Source organism: Pogona vitticeps, chromosome 1 (genome assembly GCF_051106095.1).
Source record: "Pogona vitticeps strain Pit_001003342236 chromosome 1, PviZW2.1, whole genome shotgun sequence".
In the NCBI taxonomy this organism is placed as follows: domain Eukaryota; kingdom Metazoa; phylum Chordata; class Lepidosauria; order Squamata; family Agamidae; genus Pogona; species Pogona vitticeps.
Genome location: NC_135783.1, coordinates 122,777,324 through 122,799,906, shown reverse-complemented (window position 1 = coordinate 122,799,906; position 22,583 = coordinate 122,777,324). Strand labels below are relative to the sequence as shown.

The window sequence follows — 22,583 nt, the reverse complement described above, 5'->3', positions numbered from 1 at the left end:
GCACCAGAAGTTTGAGTTTTCTTCTGCTTGTGCAAGGAGGTACCCAGGACTTCCTTCTATAAGCATAAACCCAACGATTCTGAATCAGGACCTCTGCCTATGTCGCCATGATTGTGCAAGGAGAGACTGTGTTATTGCACAAACAGCACTTTATCCTTCTTGAGCACCTGGACATGAAGTTTACATCTATCAGGCAGGTTGCACAATATTACCAACTGAACCATGCAAAAGAACTACATTTTAATGTAGTCCTGAAAACAAATAAATATCCATTTTAAGGCCAGGATCCAAAAAACCAGCACTTTAGATAAGTTAAAAGGCAGACTATTGTACCAAAATGCAGAGTGTGACATCTTTAAATTTCAAAAGGGTTATACAAATATATACAAGGGCATGTGTAAGCTGATGACATCATCCACCATGATAATGTTGTCAAAATAGATGGCCTGCCTTCACTGGCAGATAGACTAGATGAACTTTATGGTACCCTTCAACTATGACTATATACATTAACCTTTCTCCTGAAATGCTAGAGGGATGCAGTTTTAGGAGTGAAGATTCTGAACAATTTATACAAATTTGAAGAAAGTTTATAAAACTGATAAAAGCTTCCTTCTCTTGGTCTCGAATTGTCCCCTGAGTGTGACTAATAACCATATGAATAACCTAGTCATAAAAGACCAGAGAGATTGAGAGAGAGGAGAAATCATCCCAAAGTCACAAATACGACTCCAGCGCATACATCCTGAGCAAAATGAGGTCAACAATGAAAGCACTGTGGAATACCAATATTATGCTGAATACCATTAGGGGCGGCTTCAAAAGGCATTTTGTACTTGGGACACTTTTCTTATGAAGAAAATACATGTCAATGATGCTGGTTATGAACCATGCCCATTTTCCTTCAAAATATGCAAGTGTTGTTCAGGTTCATCCCTGTATGTAATGTGAAGTAGGGGAACAATTTATACATTTCAATCCCTTTCATAACAGCTTATGTCTGTAATATCCTAAAATACAGTGGTGTCTCGCTTAGCGATTGCTTCGTTGAGCAACGAAATTGCTTAGTGATGGGGTTTTGGCCATCGCAAGAGCGATCACTTAGCGATGGTCCCTATGGGGGAAAATCGCTTTGCGATGATCGCGGGGGAGAGATCATGGCAAAGCGACCCTTTTTAAACAGCTGATCGGTGGTTTCAAAATGGCCACCGGAAAAACAAAATGGCCGCCCGCTATTCTGCCTCGCTTTAGAGGCACCGAAAATGGCCGCCCCTATGGAGGATCTTCGCATAAGGTTAGTTTTGAAGCCCATAGGAACGCATTAAACACGTTTTAATGGGTTTCTATGGGCTTAAAAAATTGCTTTGCAATTAAATCGCTTAGCAACGTTTTTCCTGGAATGGATTAATGTCGCTAAGCGAGGCACCACTGTATTTATTTCCAACTAAAAAAATGTACTGTATTAAATTATCCCTAGGCTCGCTGCATATCTCTTTTCCTCCCTTGTCTGCCATGTAGGCCAAGACAAACTGAAGGAACTAATTACTTGTCAGATTGCGCTGATCTAAGCAATATATAAAAATTGAGAAGTGTAATATCAGCTTTACAGTGCAATTCTATGCATGTATCCAGAGGTTCCACTGAGTACAGTAGGACCCCCCCCCCAATTCACGGGATCAATATCTGCTGGCTGAAAATACTAAATAACCCACCCCCACCCCCCGGAAATACCTATTTATATGTATTTCCAGGGTGTATTTACCAGAATTGGCCACAAGAGGAAGCCAGAGACCATGCAATGTACAGTGTTGAATACAGTACTTCCACCCTTTTCAGCATCCGCTGGGAGTGGCTTGGAACCAATGCCTGATGGATACCGCGGTCCTACTGTATAGTGGGACTCTCCCTCCAGGTAAGTGGGCATAATGTTCTAGTCTTCAAAAACAAACATTTGAACCCACTCTCCCAGATCCTATTTACATGCTTCTCACCTCTCAATCTTCAGAGTTCATCTTCCCGGACAAGACAGGAAGTGTCAGGAGACAATATTTAGGAATCTAGAAATCTTCCTGGCCAAAACTAAGACAGAGACTTTGTGCATATACAATTGTTCGGTGAAATCTTTGTGAACCCAGGATGACAGATATGTAAAGTGACATGGAATTCAATCATGTTTCCTCTGCAGGCAGATGTCAGCTCTAATTCTCATTTCCATTGTGGAAAGGCAGTCAAGGTTCTAGTTTGGTAGCCCAAGGCATTTTTAGTAGATGTACGTAAACAAATTGAAGCTTAAACTAGACAAAATGGACTACAGTTGTATTTTATAATCCTATATGCCTTTGGAATGGGTACCTTAAGAATTGACTCTTGCCATCAGCACAGTTTAGAGGCAACATTGCTCCGAAGTGGATATAACTCTTTGCACCTGTCCACTGTATTTCCTATGTACTATTCTCTCTCTCTTTATTGTCTGATACCCAGCAGGACCTCTAATACACAATTGGGACTGAAAAGCCAGAAAATAAGCAAATAAAAAAATAAGCAAATAAAAAAAAAATCTGCTCCCTAATTCAGTCAGGAGGGCATGTCCTGCTGTTTTCTATAAAGCCCAGCCCTATGCACATCACATCTGAAAGACACTCATAAAATCTTGTCAACAAATGTAACATACATGCATATACCTCTTGGAGTTTGGAGTGGATGGACAAATGGAAATTAATCACACACTATAAACAGTTTTTGAATTAATGAAATTAACACAGGATATTTTTCCCTTGCTTTACCTTGGCTTCTTCTAACTGTCTCTGAAGATTTTTCGGATCTGCTGCAACTGGTTCGGACAGGTGTTTATCCACAGCTTCTTCAGAGCCCTGGAGCCCTGACAGAAGTCCAGATGAGATATCCTCATAATTCTGATATTTATCCACCAGATCTTTGAGGTTATTTCCAAGGATACTGCACTAGAAGGGCAAAGAAGGAAAAAATGGTATTCAAGAGCAGATCAGCTATTTTAAAGTACTATTTTAATCTCACTAGATACAGAATTGGATGACATCAGAATGTCTTGTTTTTAAAAATTGCTTACTAATACTGAAAAAATATTTCAGCATTGCTGAACAGAAAAACAATATATTTCTTTTGAACCCTTCTGTAGTTAAAGGTGAACAAGGAACTCTTTCTCTCTCTCCCTCTCTCTTAAATGCATGGTTTACTGACAGGGCGTCTAGACAATGGGTGGAATGGGGAAAACATTCTGGATAAACAAAACATGGTAATTCACTTTATGTGGTAGTTCATCATCCCCAACAGAAGCATTGAGCATAAGTCACTAAACAGCTACCAGAGATTGGTACCAAACATTGATAAAAACAATAATTTTTGTTTCTTTCTGCTGTTTTAATTAACTGAGCATTAAACTGCACAAGATGTGGAGCCTGCATTTAGAAGCTGATAACAGGTTTGTCCTTCAGTGATGAAGTTCCTCAGACCTATATACTGTACTTGGCCAAACAGGACTGCAAATTAAGCCCATGTTTTTTTCCTGATTACCAATCATGAAACAAAGCTAATTTCTAAAATGCAACAATAGATCATACTAGGATAAAGAGACATCTTTCACCACTTAAACTCAGTTTCTAAATATGATCTACACATCACGTCTACTTCAATGTTTATTTCCTCTCTGGAAGTACAGCACCAGGTGACCTGGTTGTTTAGAAGACTATGCTATTTGTATGAAGCACTTTCTTCTGCAGATTTTCTGGAGGCTATTTACATGAAGTCAGAACATTTCTTAAGCTGAATGGAAGCACATTATCTTCCTGAACACCTTTCATCTTTCTCTTCTGACACTTGGATTATACTCCAGGGTTTTTCTATTGCAATTGGCTCCATCTAGTGGTATCATTTTTAATATCACACCACAGGAGACAGCCTATTACAGCTTTCAGGATTTGCAGGTGACATTGCAATACTATCTTTTTATGTGTTGAAAAGACCTAGGCTATGACATTAAATGCTTAATGAAGAAAGCTGTAAACTCACCACTAGAATCCTACTACTGATTAACACATATGTGAAATAATTTGCAAAACTCACTATAGTGAACTGCCACTAACAAGGTGCAGTTTATATTACACTAGGCACAACCCTGTTGCATAATCATGTGTGCAACATGGAACTAAACTAGTGCTTTGTTAGTCAGTACCAATTTGCTGCATTGTGTTACACAATTTAACTTACATACCCTTAAATGATCACCAACAGGATTTCAACTGGATACCTGAATTTGGCATACAAATGGATAAACATAAAATGCACAGTGTGTAACAAGAAAAAAAAAACCCAATTAGAATCCTCTTCTCTACAAAAAGTATTTTGCTTTCAGTTTCATGCAACAGTTCATTGAGCCAGTCTACTTATTCCATATACAAACGATCCACATGTAAGCATACTCAATTTACCTTGGAGTAGAGAGACTTGAAGCGACCAGTTGCGCCATCTAATTTATTCTGTACCTCTGTGTAAGTCGATGAAGTATCAATACCTTCTTTATCATATTTGACGCCTTCCCTTTTGTTACATGACTTGGCAGCATCCAATACTCTCTGTCCAGAAATGGTGATGTAGCGCAAGTCTCCTTTGTGAGAAATGACATCTTCAGAAAAGCTCTTCTGCCTCTTCAGTCTGGCAATAATGCCACCAAAGTCTGAGGCCCCCGTCTCCAGGTTCTCGAGCTCCTGCTCTGCCTGTTGGAGCCAGTTTTCAAATTCGCCATAGTCTGCATCGAACTTTTCAAGCTCCTCTTGCAAGGAACGTGTTAACTTCAGCTTCTGCTCCGACTCGGCTAAGGCAGCATCGTACTGCACCTTCAGTTCCTTCATGTTCCTCTGAATCTTTTCTTTTTCTTCTGGGGAAAGGTGATGCCCTTGCTTCTCGAGCAGAGCTTGGGCAGATTGTGTAGCTATGATGACAGCTTGCTGCTGAGAAATAATTTTCTCATGTTGAGCCTGGGAGTGGCAGGAATCAAAACATACTTGTAATTAGTGTTGTATTCTGGAACATGACCAATTACTGAGCACCTCTCCATTTATAGGAAACATACTTTTAAAATCACGTCTCAAAATCATGAGACAATTCAAAGTATTGTCTGAAATCCTGTTGCTTAATGATGCAATTCATAACAAAAATAGGCCAATTGAATCAGTGGAAATTTGGTGAGTGGATCATTCCATCAACCAGTGAAAAATCCATTTTGGAACTAGATGTCATGGATTTGGTTCATTTTTGGTACATTTGTACCTTACCATGAGATGCTTAAAAATATTTTTTTTTCAGATATTTTGGTCCACCTATTTTTGAGATATTGCATTTTCCAAATTGCAAATAAAATGCCAAAATTCACTAGCCACTGTAACTCCAAATGTCATTTAATAGATATCTATGATAGCTACCGACCTGGGACAGGTGTCGTTTTAAATCTTAGGAATAGGGCTTTCATTTGATATACAACATGATGCAATTGTACATTTTCCAAAAAAAAAATTACACATTTAAAAAAAGTTAAAATTTGAGGTTTTGGGACAACAGAAGTTTTTTTAAAGTTTTCAAAATTTCACCCTTAAAGATACATGTCTTGTAGCCAATCAATCCAAATTTCAGGCTAGCATCTCAATGGTATCATATAAAACTTACATTTTCTTGTTGGCAGTGACAAGGATTTAAATTGACTTAGCTCCGAAAACAGACCAAAATGTCTATACCTAATGATTAAGAACCTCTTTTTTCTTGGCTAGCATGTTGGATGCTTTTGTCATATCCTGTGGGGTTAGCTGGTATGTTCTCCCTGTAGTTGTAATTGGATCCAGTTTGCCCACTGGATCAAATGATCAAAATCTACATATCATGGTATGGTACAAATGTACCAAAAATGAACCAAATCCATGACGTCAAGACTCCATGCATTTGTTGATATGACATGGAATGACCCAAGTCAATGCCTCCATAATCTCCACTGATTCAATGGTCTATTCTAGTCGTGACTTTACACCAAGCAACAAGTTTTTAATCATTATGTGGTACAGATACACCATCAATCTAATGTATTTTCAAACCAAAAATCAACTGCATGCAAACACTAAAACTTTATACAAAGATTGACTCACTGATTTCACAGTAGGGGAGAGATCCACATATGCAGTGGTGTACATTCACTGAGCTGTCCACAACAAGAAAACCAATAAGGGAATGCTGGCGGTCATATAAGCTGTGCATTTGCTTACTATAGAAACAGTTATATCAGTCTCTCCCAGACAGGTCTGATTAGGTATGCTTTTTTCAGCTTGGCCTGCTTCTGTATTTTTCACAGCTTTGAGCATCTTCTGCTCAGAACTACATATTACAGGTCTCTCTTGGTTCCGCTCTGAAAAATCTTGGTAGAGCTAGGAATGGTTCTGTTGTGATGCCCTCACTGCAAGAAGGCAGCATCACTCTCAATAATCACACCAGAAATTGCTTGACTTCACTAAGCCTTCTTTTGCATGCTCAAAGAACACTGTCACAGCTTGCAGTACTATTTCTAAGCATGTGCAGGAAGGGTAGTATACCCCACACATCTGTGGACAACACTATGCCCACCTCATCCCCACCCCAAGAAACAGACGTTAACTGAGAGATATTTATAAGTAGTAATATGTATCACAGTACCTTAGCTTTCTGATACTGCATGTTGAGGTTATCCTCTGAGGCTCTGAGCTGTCCATCTAGTTGAGTTTCATTCTCCTGCTGGATTTCTAATAAGTTACCATTGACTTCATCTTCCTCTCCAACCAAACCCTCCACATCCTCTTCTTGGAAATGTGTGCCATTCTGTCTGATTGTTGGCTTCTTATTCCCGTGCCCAGCCTCCTCGTCTACATTTGACAACCAGTCCAAAAGATTTTCTATTGTACTTTTACTCTCCTCCAGTTGTTCTCTAGCTGCAACCTGCATAAGTGAAATCCAAGTTTAAATCTTAGTCATAAAACATTAAAATAGTTTAAATTTAGATACTGTAAAGATCCAGATGTAGACACATTTGTAAAAATTAAGTCTGTAAAATTTAAATTAAGGCTACGGAAGCCCTCTGGAGTCAGTCTGGGTGGGACAAAAGGCTGTAGTGGGGACAGGCAGCACATCAGTGATGTTGGATTTTGGTCCACTTTTCTAAATTCAATTTTTTAAAAATTCACATATAATAGTACTGATATGGCTGCTAACTGGAAATGAGGCTGCAGGAAGAAGCTTCTGCTAAATGTTTTCTCACATAGTTCTGGCATTTTCAGGCACTCCAGCACTATCTGTCTCTACTTCCACCCACTCTGGAATTGCGCTCTCTTGGCTGAAAGCAAGGAACCAAACTCAAAAACACCTTTACACACAGAATGATGCTAGGGTAGCTAGCAAACGCACAAAATAATTCTTCTTTCTTCATTCCTATTCCTTTCAAGGATGGACAGACACAATATAATGATTGGAATGAGCCTACCATTGAAAATAAGGTTACCCTCTTTGAGACACCTCCCAAGGCATAGGTGTCTCTAATTTAAGGAACTGATTGTCTACAATCACCTACACGATCTTTGGTAGCTGGGTGAGAACACCTTTGTACAAAATACACATGAGGTGTGCCAGATACGATCCCTATGTGTATCATTAGCTCAATTACTATTTACAATAAATGTATGGTGGATCCCATTGCTGCAGATGGATATTTTAAGGAGGAACAGAGCAAATCATAAATAGATAATCCATATGTAATTTCCCACTCATAATTTTTTGCTTTCAGGGAGAGCATTATTCAGCTATGATTTATTGGTTGTATAACTCCTTTCCTACACAGGCTGAACTGGCATTCACTTTATTATCTTCCCTCTCTTGGCCACTTTAAGACTGCATTTTAAGTTTCAGAATAAACAAGAACTCAGGAGACATGGATTTGAAACTCATTTGGCCATGGAAAAATCACTTCATTGGGAATGGCACTGGTTAAAAAAAACCTCCTTAAATATCTCACTTACCTTGAAAGTCCTATTAGGTTCGCTATGATTTGGTTCCAACTTAATGGCACACAACACACTAATGCATATTATACAAAAGGCTGTACACGTGCAGAACTGGCTTCTGACTTGATAAACTGCCCTTCCCTTCCTTTCCCTCCCCTTGCTGGTGGCTGGAAGGTATAGTTCATGAACACCAAGATAATACCTATCATTATATCTTCTACACAATGTACTTGGGTCTTCATGTGGTATTTCAGGAGGTGAAAGCTACAATCATCATGAAGGCAATATCAGGGAATCAGTTTCTGCAGTGGCTTGAGCTCTAATGCTGGGCAAAGGAAAAGAAATGGCCATATTGAGATGAATGCAAGAGCTGGGCAGCTATCCCTGCCATTTTAGATTGGTGGTGGATGTGATTTATTAACACATTTAGAAAAATAAAATAATGTTAAGTTTTCTAGCCATCTACTGTGAAAGAACAGGCTGGCTTCTTGTTTTTCTGAAATACTGTCCTTATTAAACACCGGCTTTGTTGTGGACACCTTCAGACTAATACAATGTTGCCGCCCTGTAATACGGCTAGGAAAAGCTGTGAGAACCTCCAGAAAATGTTGCTGTGCTACGGACTGTTGCTTACAAGATCCTCCCTGAGAGTACAGTGAGGAACTAGATACCGTATTTTTCGCTCCATAAGACGCACCTTTCCATAAGACGCACCAATTTTTTAGGAGAAGAAAACAGGAAAATATAATCTGTTTTCTTCGCTCCATAAGACGCACAGACTTTCCACCCCCGTTTTGTGGGGAAAAGTGCGTCTTATGGTGCGAAAAATACGGTACTTTTTGTGTTTCTTCCACTTAGGAAAAATCTGGGATTACAGGATATCTCTCTTAAAACTGTAGTTTGATAAACATCAGTATTAAGAGATGAATGCTGTACTAGATGAATCTGGTGAATATCCAAAATTAGATAGATTAGTTTTCCTTTTTTGCACAGTACACATCACTGATTGTAGACAATCAGTTCCTTAAATTAGAGACAAAAGAAATGTATGGTATTGTCAGTTCTGCTATGTAGGGGAAAAGTGTCATGGAAGGTCATTTTAACATAAGATGTAAATGGCTCACAAATACTGTAACCTTTTCTGTTTCCTGCTTGATAGCTGTTGTCACAGCTTTATCCAGCTCTTTTCTGGACTCTTCTGCCTTCTGGCTAAGCAGCAAGCATTTGGTCTTTGCTTCGTTCAACTTCTTTTCAAGAGAAATCTTGTCTTCCTGTCGGAGTCTTTCTCCATTTTCTTTCAAGAACATTTCCGTATTTTTCACTATTTCTGCCAATGCCTGAGTGTTTGCTTGCATATCTTTTTGCAACTCCTTGAGAAAAAACAACAACAACAACAACAATTAGGTCAAAAGAATGAGTTGTCTGCTTATTTTGTTTGTTTGGGGGAACTTCTTCAAGCCTCTTTACAAAAGTGCAGCCTAGACTCAGCTTCACATTTTGTAAGAAATGCAACAACAGAGAAGATGCTACTAGACTTAAAATACCTTGAACTCTGTGATTTCATCAGTATAGACAGTCTCTCCCCCAATGCCGATTACAGCTATTCCACATCAATGTTGTGTTCACAGTCACTATAGCTAATTCATCACCTGGCAGACAACATTCAGATGACCAGCCTCTCCATACTTAGGTAGACTGATCCTTGGGCCCTGTGCAAGGCCTTGCTCAGTGAGTAGCGCTTGTTCTCCACTGGTACAGCTTCCAATATCGCAGGGTTACCTCCACCTGCATGATGAAGTTGCAGGGTGGTACTTCTTCTACAGAAAAGTTTCCCTCGCACCAACATTACGACAGGAAAAAATTGTTATCCATCTCTGCATTTTAAATTGTCCTGGTGACATTTATGTTAGCAGTGCCACTGTTTTGCTTGGCATTTTACTTTGCAATTTTAACAAGTACTGTTGTGGCTATGATGGAGTACTTTCACCTAATAGCAAAGCAGTGGAAAGGAGAACTATAAGATGAAGTACAGTGGTGCATTGCTAGATGATTGACTCGCAAAATGAGGAATTCACTAGATGATTACTTTTTTGAGCAATGTTGTGCTTCACAAAACGATTGTTCCTATGGGCAATTTTCACTGGGCGATGTCTGTGGCCTTGCCTTGCCAGACAGTTTTTTTACCCTGTTTCACAAGATGGTTCCCCCCCCCATTGCAACACATTAATTACATAAGACCTATTTTTTAATCCCAAAAAAGTGGGGGAGAAAGTGTATGCTGCTGTTTTTCCTCCACTTTTTTTGGGGGGGTCTTACATAATTAATGTATTTCAATGGGGGGGAAACCCCATCTTGGAAAGCATCACCAATGGGGCTATGGCTGCAAATGTAAATGGTAGAGGATGGTGAAAACAGCCAGGAACCAAAGGGTAAAGAGATTGTAAAAAACAACAACAGAGAAATCACAAACATAATGCCCCCATTATGACAAACTATATAGTTGAGTTCCCCACATTTGGGGAAATCACAGGGATCAACAGGACACTCAAAGTGCAATGGATGAGCCTGGGAAAACAATTTTTACAACATGGCATTTCCCCTACAAGGTATGAGTTGAAATGGCCCTTGCATCTCCTCCCCCTTCTGTCCCCTGACCCCACAAGGCATGGTGGCCCCCTGGCTGCACCTCCCACTCAGTACAGGGCTGCACAGCCCCAGTCCTGCCAGAGGCCAAGAGAGCTCCTCAGTGTTTTGGGGTGCCAAAACATGGGCTGCATAATTTGTGTTAATGGGAGATTGCACTTTTGATTTCCCTGGTTTTTCTAGATTCCTTTTCACCTCTCTTTCTCCTCATCAGGACCTATGGCAAAGGCAGCAAGTCCTGTTGATTTCTTGTTTTGCATTCTTTCTCTTTTTCTCCCCTCTGGTAAAGGAGTCATCATTATCAGGAGCCAGGGAGCTGCTTTGACTCCTTTTTATCCTCTTTCTTTGTTGCTGGAGAGAGAAAGAGGGGGAAGCCTATCTGAGACCCATTGAATTTCCAAAGGCAATGCAGGTGAGGGGATTGCTTTGCCCCAATATTGTATGGGGAACTGTGTTTTGCAAGACGATGTTTGTGTTTTCTATGGACAATTTTTGCAAGATAGTGATTTTTCCCCCAATTGGAACACATTAAATGGATTTCAATGCATTCCAATGGGGAACTGGGTTTCACAAGACAATGTTTTCACAAGACAGCGATTTCCATGGAACAAATTAAAATCGTCTTGCGAGACACCACTGTATAAACACAAAACAAACCAATGGAGCCAGAAAGAGTATATTTCTCCTATTCTGTTTAGTTATTATACTATGGCTTTGCTCCAGCCTGCATGCCTGTTCACCTCACAGACATTTTGAGATACATGGGCAGACCACATGAGTGGCATTTCTGAAGGTGTGACAACCTTCACACCATAAACTCAAGCAGGGCTCTGATTGAGTGATAAAAGCTAGTCCCACGTGTATTCATAAGAGTTTAACATATGTTTGTAAGTTTAGCCAGAAATAGAGGTGTACAGATTTGTATTTTTGCCCTAGTCCAAAAACAAAGATCTCTACATTTCAAATCAGGAATATTCACAAATATCTCAGCTTGAACTTGCTCCTTACTAAATACATTTAGGACTTCATCTTTGGCCTCTTCCTGCTGATTATTCAAGTGCTTACCTCCTGTTCTGCTTGGTACCGTTGAAGCTCTGCCTTGCTATCTTCAATAACAAGAGATTCTTTGCGGCCAATCAGCTGGTTTTCAGTCTGTGTGAGGAGATCACATATATCCTGTAGTTTCTCCTTGAATTCCTGGTGTTGTTCTGCCAAGTCCTAATTTAGAATAAAAAGAAACTTGAATAGGGATGCCTAGAAGCTCCCATGGGATTAATATTAAAACAATCACATTGTAAAGGTTGTATCAGACACTATTTTTGAAAGTATGCTGTAAACATGATAGCAGTTGCACACAGTTTAAAGAAGCTGAATGTAGAAGGTATGGATAAACCTCACAAATGTGGTAAGTAAAGAGACCAGGTTTTGGATGGAATCGCTCAGTAGAAGTCTGGCCATGCATTATGCGTGTGAAAATCCAAATTTCTGAATGGCTTGAAACCTGTAATAAACAGGTGTTAATTCTGAAAAAGGGATGTCAAAAGATAGGTTAGTTGAAATCTATGTATTAGATCAGCTGGCATGTACATTGTTACCTGCACACAAAAGTCTTTCATGTTTTAAGCAATACAGAAGCGCACATGGAATGCCATTCATGACTCTTTACCATTTCCCACCCATCAACTATTGATTATATATGCAGTTTTAAAATCCTAAATCTCCTGAGCTGGATCCTTTTTCTCTCTAAGCAATTCAAAGAGCTTGGGACTTCAAAGCAGGGCTGACAGTAGTTTTCAGCGTATATACTGGAGTAAATGGTGAGCACTGGTGACACACTGGAAGACAGAGCTGAGTATTACACAGACCGCCCTGCACACAAGCTAAACTACCCATTTGTACACAGTTGCAACGTAAGACTCCTTTGGAGTGCCATGGCTTCCGTAGCATTGGAGCATGGAAGACATCTTGGCTTTTACTGCAAAATACTTCACAACGGCCCAGCTTTAGTAAACATTTATTTTCATGTTATTGGCTCAAAGGGCTTTCATCATGCACCCTCCAAGAACCTTTGTCCAACAAACTTTCAAAACTGCTGGGTTCATGCCATTCCATTAAGGCTCCATTCCTCAGAAATATCAGGCCTTAAATTAAAGGGCATATGAAGCTGAAGAATAATCACAATTCAGGAACTAACATCCTATCCTAACAGGCAGTGCTTGTGAGCTGCACAGAAAATGTACAGACAGATTAACATCTGCTGATGCACTGAACATAAGGAGTACAACTGGATCCCTCAACTATGTAGCACAGTATTCCTCTTACAGAGGTACTCAGAGTCTAATCCAAAACCTAGACTCCACTACTTTATCTGTTATTTATGCTATGGTTTTAAAGTAAAATAGGTACCGTTTTTTAGCCTGAGGGGGATATTTTCTCATCATAGCTGTGTTTTGTTATTTACTACTGGGCAAAAAACCTCATAATTTTTTTAATGCTGTTATTTAAAATATATACTGTTAATGGTTCATAAACCCCTGCCTATCTAGAGTTCTGAAAGCAGGTACCTTGAATTAATTAATTAATTAATTAATTAATTAATTAATTAATTAATTAATTAATTAATTATTTAATTATTTAATTAATTAATTAATTAATTAATTAATTAATTAATTGGCTTTTGGCCTCAGCTGGAGCATAGTTTTTACTGCTTCTCTAATTGTATCACCATAATGCTATGCATAGGATCACACAGGGAAGCAAACCTTCTGGTCAACAAGAACTTGTGCTGTCTGTAACAAAGTTTCAAAATGGCCCATTTGAGATTTTATGGTTTCCTGGACTTCCTGAAAGCGCTTCTGTGTGGTGTTTAAGAGCCTCAGGAGCTGCTTGCTTTGGTTTGGGGACAGATCTTCGGCATGTTCAGAAATGAAGAACTGAATGTCAAGTGCTGTGGATTCCAGTTGCATTTTTCTGCGTCCATGCTCTTTTTCCATTTCCTGCAAATTAAGTAATGAAAAACAGCTAATATTTTCTTAAGTCCTGAAAGGATTTAGAAAATTAGTATGATTAACAAGTTAAACCTTCCCAACACTTATTTTGAGATTTCATAATATTTAAGAACGTGAAAGGAGGCAGGAGTCTGTATACTGTATGCTGGAATCTGATCCATATACAGGAAAACTTGAGCCTGGCAGTGGAGAAATTTAGTACAGTATATTCAAATCTGACCAACTGCCATTTATGTTTTCTTTATAGATTTTGCCTTTGTTTACCAGTTTGCAATTAATAAGTAAAATCCATTAATAAACAACAACGATCATTTCAGTTTGTTAAACATTCCTGAACAATAGATATGTAATTTTAATCCTCATCTACAAAGTGAGGACATATTAGTACCGAAAACTCTAGTGAATCCACTGCAAAATCCACATGGGACCAGGCCTATGCAGGCATGTCACCTGCACAACTCCAGGCAGTACCCCTGGGCCAACAAAGTCTAATCCATGAATCAGTACCTTATACAAGCAATTTATTGTGACGTGTGGATTCAGAGTGGAGAACACTGAACATTGCAATAAACCATATCTGAAGGCACTCCAAGTAACAGTCACTGACTGACTTGTTATTAAATAACACCTACCTTGAGTAACTGGAAATTCTGCTTCACATCTTCTACACCACATGTATCCACATTCAGGCTGTTTATGATTTCACTCTTTGCCATTATCCAGTCTGTGAATTCCTGAAGTTTGAATAGATGCTCTTGATGTAACACTGCAAGTTTCGCCTAGGAAAAAAGTTGAAATCAGAGACATCTCTACCAACAGATCTACGAGACTGAAAGTCTACGCAAAATGTTTGCAGCAGCTGACAGCATAACATTGGCCAGAATCCTGTTTATTACTGCAATGCAACATTACACTAACATAAAGGTGCCAGGCATTCTGCCCCAGCAGCAAGGACTGATCAAGAGTTGACATGGTTCCAGTTTTGACTAACTGCACAAAATGGCAGCAGAAGTGCTCCCTGGATAGCACTTTTGCTCTAGTGAAACTGTAGCTACCATGGATGTAATGCTGAGTTATACTTGCATAGCTACTCAACAGGATTTCAGCCATTGTTTTCCACTATGTCTTGCTGTGATATTTAAGACTGACAAGAACATTCTGTAAATGGTACATGCACGCAAGCCTATTGTATGCCCTGCCCTACCCACAATTACTTTTCTCTCCCTCCCCACAAGCCTTTTTGTTCTGAGACACTGCTTGGAAGAAGAGGCAGCTGGGAAGGGAGGAAAGAGACAGAGAAAAAGGAGAAAAACAGAGAAGGGGTGTTGTAGAAGAAGAGATGTGGATCTGGCTCTGCCAATCATTCACATGCAGTTCTTGACAAATTTCTTTGAAAATGGGAGGCCAAATTTCTCTCTTCTGTTCTGAAACATATTTTAACATAATGCCAATTTATGTCACACAGAGGGAAGAAATACGGATTTGTAAGACTTCAAACAATCCCAAAAGAGGAATGCATTCTTCCTAATCTCAGTTACTATTTCACAACGATGGAACTTCCTTCCTTTCAAGACTGCCTAAATCATAAAAGTCTGGGAAAGTTCACATGCATATACATATAAGATCTAACATCTCATCACTCAAAAGCTTTTCAAGGAAAGACTCATAGATGAATGAGCCTCGTGGCGCAGTGGTTAAACTGCTGTACTGCACAGCCAAAAGTGTGCTCACAACCTGCGGTTCAATCCCAGGTAGCCAGCTCAAGGCTGACTCAGCCTGCTACCCTTCTGAGGTTGGTAAAATGAGTACACAGCTTGCTGGGGGGGGGCAATAAATAGCCTGCATAAGTAATTTGTTAACTGCCCCAAGAGTACTTTAAGCACTATGGGGAGGTATATAAGCATCATACTTTTTTTTCAATGAGAGAACTACTTTAATTGGAAGGCACTGTGTTTGAGATGCCACGAAATCTCTGTCTATGGTGCTGAGGTATGATGAAAGATTCATATTCATCAACATTTCCCTTTGTAGTAATCAATATAAAATGATGTTTTGGGTTGTCTACCTACCATTTCTGCCTCTACTGCTAAGACTATTTGTTTTGCTTGTTTTGAAGACACATCACAAACCAACATGAAATTCTCTTCCAAACGATCATAGTTCTCTTTCAGATCTTCAAGCTGCTCTTTGGGAACATCCTTGTGCTGGCATTTCAGAAACTCTTCAGCCAACTTCATATCTTTGCGCAAGATAATACTGAAGCCAGCAAGTCCTGATTCAAAAGACTTCAAATGAACACATAAACAAAAATTCAGATGAGGTCTATTAAGACTGTGGGGGAAAAAACAATGTTACTAGAGGGTTTTTTTTCATGCCTTTCAAAATAAAAAATAAAAATAATCGATGTGGGTTTTAGAGAAAAGATGCATTGTGAAGAAATGACCGGCGCTTCTTGGTCTATAAGAGTGACTGTGGTGTAACGGACAAAAGGACAGGTTACTTACCTGTAAACATGGTTCTTCAAGTGGATCTCTATGAATACACACCAGTGGGTTAAGACAGCGCCTGCACTGGCCTCTCAGAATCTTCTAGAGCTATAGATGAAAGTAACAAAGTTTTAGGTTGCCCTGTATAGCGCATGCTCCGCCCGCCAAAGCCTCAGTTCCATATGCCCGCCACATAGAGTTGGAACCCACTCACCAGTGACGGGGAGGCCGGGTGGGATGTGTGTATTTATAGAGATCCACTTGAAGAACCATGTTTACAGGTAAGTAACCTGTCCTTCAACGTGGTCTCTATGAATCCACACCAGTGGGTGACTAACAAGCTCACTTACCGAATGGTGGGCCGTCACTGCAGAAGCGAAGTAAGTACAGCCCTCCCGAATTTGGTCTCATTCTTGGCCCGTAGGTCCAGCTTGTAATGTGTAACAAAAGTAGACACATTGGACCAAGTTGCTGCTCTACAAATGTCTTGGATGTCAACTCCTCGCATCAGGGCCGTCAATGTGGCAACAGCTCTGGTAAAATGAGCTCTGAGACCTTTGGGAATAGGTTTTTTCTGCAGTTCGTAGGCCAGAGAAATGGTGGAGACCAGCCATCTGGACAAAGTAGAAGATGAGGCCGCGGAACCTTTACGCTGACCATAGAAGCAGAGGAACAGTTTTGGAACTTTCCTAAAGTCCTTAGTTCTAGTAACATAATAAGCTAACGCTCTCCTAACATCCAAAGAATGGAGCATGTGCTCAACATCTGTAACTGCATCAGGAAACAACGTCGGTAATATCAAAGGTTGGTTAACATGGAACTCGGAAACCACCTTAGGGAGAAAGGAAACAACAAGGTGTAGAACCACCTTGTCTTTGAAAAACTGACAGTACAGAGAATCTGCACGAAGTGCTGCCAATTCACTAGCTCTATGAGCGGAAGTGATGGCCACCAGGAATAAAGTCTTAAGTGAGAGCAGTTTGAGATCACATGAAGCCATGGGCTCAAAAGGGTGACGAGTGAGGCAATGTAGCACAATCTGTAATGACCATTGTGGGACTGGTTTCTTCAAAGGTGCTCTTATATTGGACAGACCCTTTAAAAAGGCTTTCAAAGTTGGGTGTGAAAACCACCGGGATGACTCAGAGCCACGGGGCTGAAAAGTGACAATGGCAGATGTATAAACTTTTAAGGTAGACTTGGACAGTCCGAAATCAAAGAGATGTCGAAGATAAAGGAGAAGGGTAGATAAGGCCACAGGTGAAGGTTGTAACCTGTGCTCCTTAGCAAACTTCAGGAAGCTTTGCCACTTGTATTTGTATAGTAATTTAGTGGCTGGTTTTCTTGCCTTGTCAATGACCTCTGTCAATGATGGGAAATCCTCCACACTGTCAAGTGGAGTGATTCCAAGTCTGGATGAAGGATGTTCCCTTTGTCCTGAGTGATCAAATGTGGTAGGAGTGGCAATGCCATCCACTGTCCGAAGAAGCATGGAAAACCACGGCTGATGCGGCCGCCAAGGAGCAACGAAGATTGCCTCCGCCTTCATCTGAAGAGTCCTGACGAGGGCTCTTTGAAGAATAGTTATTGGTGGGTAGAGATGGAGAAGTCCATTGTTCCATGGGATCATAAATGCATCCCCTAGTGACCCTTCGGCTTTTCCTGCACGAGAGGCATATTTTTCACATTTTCTGTTGTGGCAGAGGGTGAGAAACACCTCCTGATCTAGCTCCCACTCATGAGATTGGAACGAGCAGCGGCTCAGTTCGTCTGCCAATTGATTGTCTGTCGTGGAGACATGAATGGCCATCTGGAAGATGTGTTGTTGGCAGCACCACTCCCATAGGTGGACAGCCAGAAACAGTAGAGACTTCGACCGTGTTCCCCCTTGCTTGTTCACATAGAACATGGTCGTGGTGTTGTCTGTGACCACTTGCCTTTCACAAGGGGGAGGAATGCTCTGAGTGCCTTTATGACCGCTATCAACTCCAGGTGATTGATGTGGAGCGAAGCTTCTTGAGGGGACCAAACTGCATGAATTTGATGGCCCTCGCAGTGGGCTCCCCAGCCGAGAGGGCTGGCGTCTGTTGTTACTTGACGTGTAAGTTGTAGGGGTCGAAAGGGTCGTCCTATCAGCAGATCTGGTAGGAACGTCCACCACTGAAGTTGACTTGCCAATTCTGGTGTGACTTTCAGTCGCTTGTGTTGACTGTCTCACATAGGATCGAATAGAGCGAGTAACCAAGATTGGAGTGAGCGCATCTTGAGGCGTGCATGAGGCAGGGCACAAGTTGCCGATGCCATGAGGCCCAGTAGGTGTTGTGCAAGCTTGGCTGACACTCTGCCCTGGGGCCTGAACTTCCGAACTGCCTTCCTGATCTTTCAAATGCGTTCTGGAGGTAAAAACATGAGTGCATGCACAGAATCCAGACATGCCCCTATATAGTCCATCACCTGTGAAGGTTCCAGGTGGGACTTTTCGTAGTTTACGGAAAGACCCAACGCTTGCAGAGTGTGAAGAACATGGTGAGTGTCCTTGATTGCCTCTCCCTTGGATCTGGACACAATCAACCAGTCGTCGATGTAGGGGTAAATTTGAATTCCCTGGAGATGCAGGTAAGCCGCCACCGGAGCCATGCACTTGATGAAGGTCCTCGGTGCTGTGGAGAGACCGAATGGAAGGGCCACATATTGATAAATGGTGTCCGTGAAAATTAGGCGTAAATATTTCCTGTATTTCCGATGAATGTTGATGTGGAAATATGCATCTTTGAGATCCACAACCACAAACCAATCTCCTTTCTTCAGCAGGTGAATGATTCCCTCTAGGGTGACCATCCTGAAGTGGCGTGGTCTGAGGTAAGTGTTCAGGTCCCTCAGGTCCAGAATTGGTCTTAGGCTGCTGTCCTTTTTGGGTACTGTAAAGTACCGGGAGTAAAACCCGTTTTGGATGTCTCGATGTGGTACCTTCTGGATGGCTTATTTCGCTAGAAGGGTGAGAATCTCTTCTTCTAGGATGGGATTGAACGATGTAGGCTTGACCCATCCTAGAGGAGGCAATTCTATAAACTCCAGCTGGTAACCTGAGCTTATAATGTTCAAGACCCAGGAGTCTTGTGTTATCTTGAACCAGTTCTGAAGATAAGGAGATAGGCGAGTCGTGTGATGAGTATCCAAGATGGTTCTGGGGAAGTCAAAGATATTGTTTGGACTTTCGGCCAGATGGTTTGTAAGACTGTCGCTTGCTAGACTGGGGTTTAAAGCTGGACGTAGAAGAGGAAGCCTGGGAAGTCCGTGCGTGAGACTGGTTACGGAAGGACCGATAAGCTGAAGTTGCAGATTGTTGATATGACTGCTGTGGAAATTTGGGACGCCATTGAAATTTTGCAGCTCTAGGTTGTTGCTGTATGGAGTAAGACTTAGCTTTCTTTTTACTCTTATGCAGGTTCTCAAGATTCTCATCAGTCTTCTCACTGAATAGACCAGAAGCATCAAATGATAAGTTTTCGATTCTGGTCTTAATATCATCCATTATGTTAGCTTATCTAAGCCAAGCATGTCTTCTTAAGGTGACAATAGAAGCAAGGTTTCTGGCCGTGGCATCCGCAACATGCCGTGAAGCTAAGCGTTGATGTTTAGACATGGTTAGTGCTTCAGCATGTGTGTTAAGACACATTTGCCTGATGTCTTCTGGTGCGACCTGAAGAGCAGGCAGCACTCTTGCCCAAAGCTGTTTTTGATATGCGCCCATGACAACTAAATAGTTTAGTGCCCTTAAGGCGAAGGTGGTCATGGTGTACAGACTTCGACCCAAAACCTCCAGTTTCCTGCCTTCCTTGTTGGTGGGGGTCGCATGACCCTTAGTAGGAATCCTGGATGCAATGGATTCAACTACAAGGGAGTTTGGAGCAGGATGTTTCAATAAGAAAGAGGTCTTGGGACCATGAACACGGTATAAGTTTTCAGTCCTTCGTGACATAGATGTGGAATTAGCAGGGTGTTCCCAATATTCCATGATGAGGTCTAGTAACTCAGGCACATAGGATAGACTGATGGGATGAGACCTTTCCTTATTAATGTCACCAAAAATCAGGTCGTCTTCACATGCAGGTGATTTTTCTATCTCTAGCCTCAAAGTGGTAGCCATCCGAGAAACCATCTGGGAATAGGATGAGAAATCCTCAGATGGGGAAGATGGGTGAATATCAGCAGCATCCGATCCCAAAGGTTATCCTGGACGGGGTGTTTCTAAAGAGGCTTCAGATGTGACTTCATCCTCTTGATCAGAAGAACTTCGGGAAGCTTGACTTTCATCATCAGAGGTGGGAAGGATGCTGGGATGCTGACTCTTATCCTTGTCCACAGCGGATTTCTGAGGCATGGGAGGTTGAGCAGGTCGAGGCTCTATAGGGTGAGCATCAGATCTTTGACCCGTCGATGTGGAAGCTCCCTTTTGGGTTGATGTCGATGGCCTGTGCTTATCGACATCGGAGCGCTTTCGGTGTTGATGCTTCCTAGGAGGTGAAATGGAAGAGGAGAATGAAGAAGTATAACGTGTCCTCTTCCTCCGTCTTCTGCAGTCCCTCGACGTCGAGGAGGACTCGGATGAGTAATCTCTTATTCGGCGTCGGTGGCGTGATCTCCTCTCGACACTGTCGTCGGAGTCGGAGAAAGAATAGTCTCGACACCGATGCTTCTTCCGTCTACCGACGCCGGAGCCATGTTTGTGCTTGCGATGGCGCCGAAGTTTTTTAGGTGGAGGTTCCTCATCCTGATCCCACGATGGGCGTCGAGGAGAGGTAACTTCCAAAGGCTTCTCAGGTCTCCTGGGTGGTGTAGATGGAGACTTGGAGCCGAAAGATCCCAGTACCGAGGATTGGGATCTAGACGCCCGCCCGGTTAAAACAGAGCTATGAGGGGCATTGGCTATGCCAGCAATAGCTTGAACAAGCTGGCTAGCGGTAGGTGACCTCTTGGTGTCGAGAGGAGACTCCTGTCAAGGAGGCAGAGAGGCACCCATCTCTGACATCGAATCCCGGTCTCGAGACAAATCTTCAAGTATAGGCGAAGGAAGAGATGTCGAAAGTGGAGGCACAACTAAGGTAAGTTCTTTAGACTTCGATTTAGGTTTGACCGGAGGCTTCTTTTGTTTCAGCTGCTGAGACGTCGGGGGATTAGAAGATGTCGAAGGAACTGAAGTACCGGTAAGAGATTTCTTAGTTGAAGGTTTCTTTTAAGGTTTATCTTTAGGCATTTCTTTAGATGGTTCAGGAGTGGGTGAAGTAACCACTCTAACTTCTGAACGGACCGAGGATGTTGACTGAACAGACTCCATGTCTGACGGTTGTGAAGCAGATAAAGTCTGCTTCCACAGAGAGTATTTAAGGCGCTGCTGACGAGCCTTGAGGGTAGCTTTAGTGAATTCTTTACAGTGCTTGCAGTGGGTTGTTAAATGTGTCTCTCCCAAGCAGAAAACACAAAGGCAATGTCCGTCTTGAAAGGGAAGCTTTCTTGAGCAAGAGGAGCAGTGTCTAAAGGGCCCTCTTTTCGGAGACGGTTTCTTTCTAGGTGGCATAGGCTGATAGAAGCGGGAAACAGCAATAATAGAAAGAGTCCAGAAGGTGCGTGGAGCCTCAGCGGGTGGTAAATAGGCACCAATTAAGCTATTAAAAGTACTTGCGGAATCGCCAGAGGCAGCAAAGAAGTCAGAAACAGTTCGTGGTCAGAGCAACAGATAAGAGGGAGTCGAAAATTCAACTCCAGGTCAAAAAACACGTAGGAAAAAGCAATTTAAACGCAGCTCTAACCGAGAGGTTCCAACTCCGCGGGCGGAAAAATGGAACTGAGGCTTTGGCGGGCGGAGCATGCGCTATGCAACCTAAAACTTTGTTACTTTTATCTACAGCTTTAGAAGATTCCGAGAGGCCAGCGCAGGCGCTGTCTTAACCCACTGGTGTGGGTTCATAGAGACCACATTGAAGAATAATGGTTACACAATGTTTCCCAACCTAGGGGTCTGAAAGTGTTTTCTGGAGGAGGGGGGGTCATAGGTTGCCTTAAAAGTGTTGTAGTCCTTGTTAAATAATTTCTTCCTTGACCTTTAGGAGTGGGATATTAAATTTAAGGTGTATAAGAGACTCTTCGGGGAGAGAAAGAAGCCTCTACTTTCTGAGAAGAAATGACTGGGACTATTTTTTCCAAAGGAGGAGGAGGAGGAAGAAGAAGAAAAGAAATGCCAGTCGAAAGATATAATTGCTGCCACTTCTGAAAGAATATCATTTGAACCAAGAAAGTCTAAAGAAGAGGAGGAAAATGGAAAAAGAAGAAGCCCACACACACAACAAACCCCCACGAGGGGGACACTGCCTCTTCTGCAGTGGGTGCAAGGAAAGTTTTGTGTCAGT

At 41.6% G+C, this 22,583-nt stretch overlaps 1 protein-coding gene across 17 annotated transcripts in view; it reads right to left on the bottom strand.

Annotated features, from left to right (window-relative positions):
* DST (dystonin) overlaps positions 1-22,583 on the bottom strand; it is a 397,214-nt gene that overhangs the window by 132,587 nt on the left and 242,044 nt on the right. For 10 of the 17 annotated variants that reach the window (XM_073000291.2, XM_073000297.2, XM_020781806.3 and 7 more), the window contains 5 exons: positions 11,751-11,903; positions 9,179-9,412; positions 6,706-6,984; positions 4,464-5,009; positions 2,784-2,960 (listed from right to left, as the gene is read on the bottom strand). In XM_073000291.2, coding sequence (XP_072856392.2) covers positions 2,784-2,960; positions 4,464-5,009; positions 6,706-6,984; positions 9,179-9,412; positions 11,751-11,903 — 1,389 coding nt within the window. Of the gene's footprint in view, positions 1-2,783; positions 2,961-4,463; positions 5,010-6,705; positions 6,985-9,178; positions 9,413-11,750; positions 11,904-13,447; positions 13,682-14,325; positions 14,473-15,762; positions 15,979-22,583 lie in introns of all 17 variants that reach the window. The other 7 variants (XM_073000283.2, XM_073000284.2, XM_078386370.1 and 4 more) reach the window with 1 other exon arrangement.